The sequence below is a fragment of the Frankliniella occidentalis genome, unplaced genomic scaffold (genome assembly GCF_000697945.3).
Source record: "Frankliniella occidentalis isolate FOCC.00 unplaced genomic scaffold, Focc_3.1 Scaffold63, whole genome shotgun sequence".
Taxonomy (NCBI): domain Eukaryota; kingdom Metazoa; phylum Arthropoda; class Insecta; order Thysanoptera; family Thripidae; genus Frankliniella; species Frankliniella occidentalis.
Genome location: NW_026267193.1, coordinates 909,743 through 914,662, shown reverse-complemented (window position 1 = coordinate 914,662; position 4,920 = coordinate 909,743). Strand labels below are relative to the sequence as shown.

The window sequence follows — 4,920 nt, the reverse complement described above, 5'->3', positions numbered from 1 at the left end:
CGCCTTGCCCCGCGGTGTAGTGTGTACGGCCGGCGAGGCTGCGCTCCGCGTGTGGGGGGCGCACTGCTAAGCCCGCCAGTCATACCACCGCCGCCGAGACAGAAGCGTCTGCCTCCCTCGGGTTCCCTTGCGTCCATCCCGTCCGTGTGTCCGTCAGTGTGTCGCGCGTCCGTCCGTCCGTCCGTCCTCCCCGTGTTTGTGTTTTCGTTTCGTGAAATATCCCCCCCCGTCCCTCCTAGCGCCCTCGCCGCCTGGTCGTTGCGATGCGGAGCAAGTCCGCGCCCGTGGACACGGACCGGGTCGTCCTGACGGAGGCCCGGCCCGCGCGCGCCAACAAGTACCTCGAGCTGGACGCGAGCGACGCGTCCGCCGACGAGGCCGACGACGCCCGCGACCTGGACTGGCCCACCTCCATGACGGGCGTGTGGATGGCGTCCGCGGCGTCGTCGCCGTCGCCCAACAACAACAATCACAAGTCGCCGTCGCCCAAGTCGCCGCCCTCGCCCGCGGCCCCGGCGTCGCCGCAGGGCGCCTCGCCGCCGACCTCGTCCTCGTGGAAGGACAAGATGGTCCGCAGGCGGCACGATAGCGGCTCCAGCAAGAACGGCAAGAAAGGTAAACGCAAACGCTGCCGCCCCGCGGCTGTCTGCCGCGACATACGGTGTCGTCGGGGACCATGCGGCGCGGGCTGAGCGATCGGATCGGTACTCCCCTTTGTGGTGGGCCCGGCGCGCGGACAATGGGCGCCGTGGGAACCGAGGGGAAGCGGGGCGCGTCGCGGGGCTGCATCGAATCTGCATGGCGGATGCGTCTCGTACTATACGTACCCACTTCGGACATACCGCGTGCCTGTCGCCCCTCGGTAGCGTACGGTTACACAGGCTAGCTAATTCGTCAAAAGACAAGAACTTTTACAAAATTTCACAAATTTTCTTGCAAAAAAGTAAAATAAATAATGATCGAATTTTTGTTGAGAGGGGAAACAAACCAACAATTTTTCACTATGACCTTTTGGTTTTATAAATTGACAGCGAAATATTTTATTTGTCACTGCTGTTTTCTGAGGAACTAAATCGAACTAAATCCAGGCTCTAACATTACAAAGTTGTCTTAATTGTTTTATCAGAAAATTTATTAGGAAAAGATTATTAGTCGTTATTGGTTGATTGGGTTGATTAATTTTTACGCAAAAGAAAGATGACTACTACATTGCTGCATATCGGGTAACGGCTGATTGTTCAAGCTGCTCTAAAACTGTATCATCTCTAGAACGGAAGGTTTTAGCCTGAAACAATTCTTGTGTGTCGGCTCATGAACAGCGTTCTTTGTTTGAGTAAATAATTAATTGGCAAAGCAGTTTCAGAACAAGACTATCTACTTATTATGGTGCACATTAGAACATCAAACGAAACACCCTTTGCGTAGAGTTACTAATTTCCTTGCCGTTGGGCAAATTAAATATTTCAATGATTCAGTTTTGTGGTGTGCAGCCAAGCGCATTAACGCGCGATTCATTTCTGAATTACGTCCAAGCCAGAGCCGTACTCCGACTCTTTTCGGCGGCACTGCACTTGACCCCAGCCTTATCACTGCGACGCTCGCCCTGGGCTTTCCTCCGCAGCGCTGCGGTCCGCGGAGCGTGGAGCCGGCCGTAGGGCTGCTGGGGCTGCCGCTGGCGAAGCGAAGCTGTCGTCGCGGCGGCGCGTGGCTGCGCCGTGCGCGTGGCATTATCAACAAGCCATTGTGGTTCAAACGGCCCAATAACGGCTCGCGCGGCCCGCAGTTGCAATGAGGCGCTTGCGCCAGGCCCGGCACCATGCGATTCTGCACCATGTGCTCACCATGTGCTCACCATGTGCTACCTGCACCATGTGCTACCTGCACCATGTGCTGCCTACACCATGTGCTACCTGCACCATGTACTGTACTGGCTGCAACATGTACTGCACTGGCTGCAACATGTGCTGCCTCCACCGTGTACTTCACCATGCGCTGCATTATGTATGTGCTATGCCTGCGCCTGCACCATGCGCTGCCCCATGAACTGCACCATGCTCTGCCCCGTGAGCTGCACCATATGTGATGCTGCACCATGCGATGCTGCTCCACTGTACAGCGCGGACCCGGGGCGGAGCCGGGTGGAGTCGTCGAGTGACATTGAAGGCAGATTCCACGGGATTTCCGCCGCGGTGCCAGGCCGGTGCAGATACGGCTCTGTTTGCTCGAATGGGTTATGGCGGTGGAGCTCGCCGCCCCGCCCCACTCAGGGCCGGCGGGCGCCGGTGGCGGCCTGCATCTCCATTCACGCGGCCGCGCTGGACGCCGAGCCAGCACGAGGCACGTGTGCGCGGCCGGCTGGAGGTGGCGTGCGGCGTGCGCCGTCCAGACTGACGTGAGAGAGAGAGAGAGAGAGAGAGAGAGAGAGAGAGAGAGAGAGAGAACTTGGACCTTTGGCACTCGACCAATCTCTCCCTCCCGCGGCTGCCCCGCGCGACTTGCCGCCGATTGTTCGCGACAAGCCGGGCGGGCACGCATGCGAGGCGTATGACGCGCACAGCCTTTCCTGCCATGTGATGTGAGTTGACGAATTCCCCGGCGTCCCCCCTTCCTCCGCTCCCCGCTCAGCCGCCGCACAGTGTTCGTTCGAACGCGGGATCATTCGAACCCCGCGTATTTTCCTCTCAGCCGGGCAATGGCTGAAGAGGACAAACTACTTGCGGCCGACGTGTTCGCCGAACTAGATATTGTGCAACAGGGCAGAGGGGGCGGGCCCGCCCCCGTCACCAAACACTTTTTCTCCTGCGTCAAGATTCCGACCAGACAGAAAACGTTGGACGAAATGATTGGGAAAATCGCGACCCTACTCCCGGAACCGTTTGAGTGGTTTGAGTCAGGTCAGTCAGACCTCTGCAAAATTGCCATTACTTTGGACCGACCGATCAACACTGGCCGCGCTCGCGGTCAGGGCCAGGTGAGGGATGTCCGTCGTCTTGCTTATTATATTAGAGTGGGAAACAGCTCAAGTAAGTCTTAATTTCTGGTCGAATATTTTTTTATTTTATTTAAATTGTACCTTGCTTGAAGGCGTCCTTTATGTGGGAGAAATGCTCCACTTAAACCGACGAGAAGTAAAACCTTTTTCAATGTGAACCTTTTCTTTTCAATCAGAGAGGTCCATGACAGGCTTGCGCCTAAGAAATAGAATTCAGCAAAATATTGTTCTCCGCAGTCTTACCACGCTGTTGCGTTTGTCGCTCGTGTGTGATAAGGCGTCGTACTGGCTGCACCAATGGAGGAAGTGACACACTCTGTGGTGGCGGGGTAAACAACACCTTTCAGACGGTAACACCAGTCTCGGGGTGTCATTGTAGCTCCTTGCCCTCCTCCTTCTCCTCCATTTGAGTGAATCCGCGGGGCCCGCGTGGCCACACTCTCTCTCTCTCTCTCTCTCTCTCTCTCTGTCTCTTTCTCCGCCAGGCCCTGTCACGCCCCACTAGGCGGGAGAGAAAGAGAGATGGGACCCCTGCGCGAGCGAGAAGACCCTCCTCGCTCGCACGCCCTAGGGAATCACGCTGCAGCGCGGCAGCGAGCTCCGTGCTCCACGACGCGACGTCCTCGCTTCGTCAGGGCCGGGGCCGCCTGGCCAGGTAGGCCGCGTGCCTCGCGCGGGCGCGCGCCAGACGAGGTGCTGCCTACCCTCCAGGCGCCGTCGTCGGCTGCTGTTGCCATTGCGGACGGGGCTGGGGCTGGGGGAGGAGGCTGCGAACATCCTGGCGGGGGCGTGGCGTGGACCTTGCGCTCTGCCTGCCGAGGAGGAGCTATTTCGGGTTTTGCGGGGGCGGGGCGGGGTGGTGGTGCTGGAAGTGTGCAGTGGGCCGAGCTGTGACGTACTTCGCCCGGGTCTCGGGTCTCGCTTTCTGTTTTCTGCGTATTGGTGCCGGGCAGTGCCGGGGCCCCCGTGCCGTACCGCCGGGGACTGCAGCCAGGCCGACGCCGCCCCTCTGCCGCCCACACCAGCTCCCGGCGGAGTGGCTGCTTCCGTTCTCGAGCCCCCCCGACCACACGCACGGGGAAAAATTTGCAAAGAGCGCGTCGCGTCGAGAACGTAAACAAATGATGCATTGTTGTAGGGCGGACTACGCCGACCTTATCGCCATGGGCAGAGTCAGGCGGTGCGGAGCGGAGGCGCGCGAGGTTCAAACGGTGGCGCTTCTCCCACCCCACCCCTGCTCGCGAGGGCCGTTACCCCCACTTGGGCGCGCGCAGCGCCCCCTCCCACCCCTCCCGCGCCCCGGGCCGCCGCCCGCGCCCCGTCCCTTGCAGGGCAGCGAGGGCTGCTCGGACGATGACTCCCCGAGTTGCGTCCCGGCCGCCCTCGCCGACGCCACGCTGCGCGACGCTCCGCGCTCCGCCCTGTTCCCGCCGCCCCCTTGCTGCCCGCCAGGCCCGCCAGGCCCGCCATGCCGGCCGCTCGGTGACAGTCCGCGGCGCCAACCTGAGGCGCCACGCGGGCCGAGGAGGGGCCGGCCGAGGGGCGAGCCCCAGGGCCTCCAGCAGCAGGGCCTCGACCAGGGCCTCCAGGGCGCCGCACCCGCTCGAGGACATGATCCACAACTACCCGCTCTTCTCGCCGTACTCTGGGCTGCCGCCCGCGCGTCACGGTGAGTCCCTGCCCGCGCGGGGCGGGCCCGGCAGGTGGCCGGGGGGTGATCCTGGGCGGATATCGTGTGGTTCTCGCCCGCCCAGCTGACACCCCTAGGCCGGCCTGGCTGGCCGCCCTGGTTGGCCGCCACGTCCCCAGACGGCTGTTGTTGTGGTCGGTGCACCGGCCGCGGCGTGGCGGCGCGCGGCGCGAGAGGAGAGCCTCGCGGTGGCGCGGCGCGCGGGGCGAGATTATTGATCCTGCCGCCGCCCCCCACC

The 4,920-nt window shown here is 61.5% G+C and overlaps 1 protein-coding gene across 1 annotated transcript in view; it reads left to right on the top strand.

Annotated features, from left to right (window-relative positions):
* The first annotated feature begins 53 nt into the window (after positions 1–53).
* Positions 54–4,920, top strand: part of LOC113213093 (protein disabled) — an 11,968-nt gene continuing 7,101 nt past the window's right edge. The window contains exon 1 of the mRNA XM_052268086.1: positions 54–615. Within this exon, the coding sequence (XP_052124046.1) occupies positions 264–615 (352 nt within the window). The 5' untranslated portion in view covers positions 54–263. The remainder of the gene's footprint in view (positions 616–4,920) is intronic.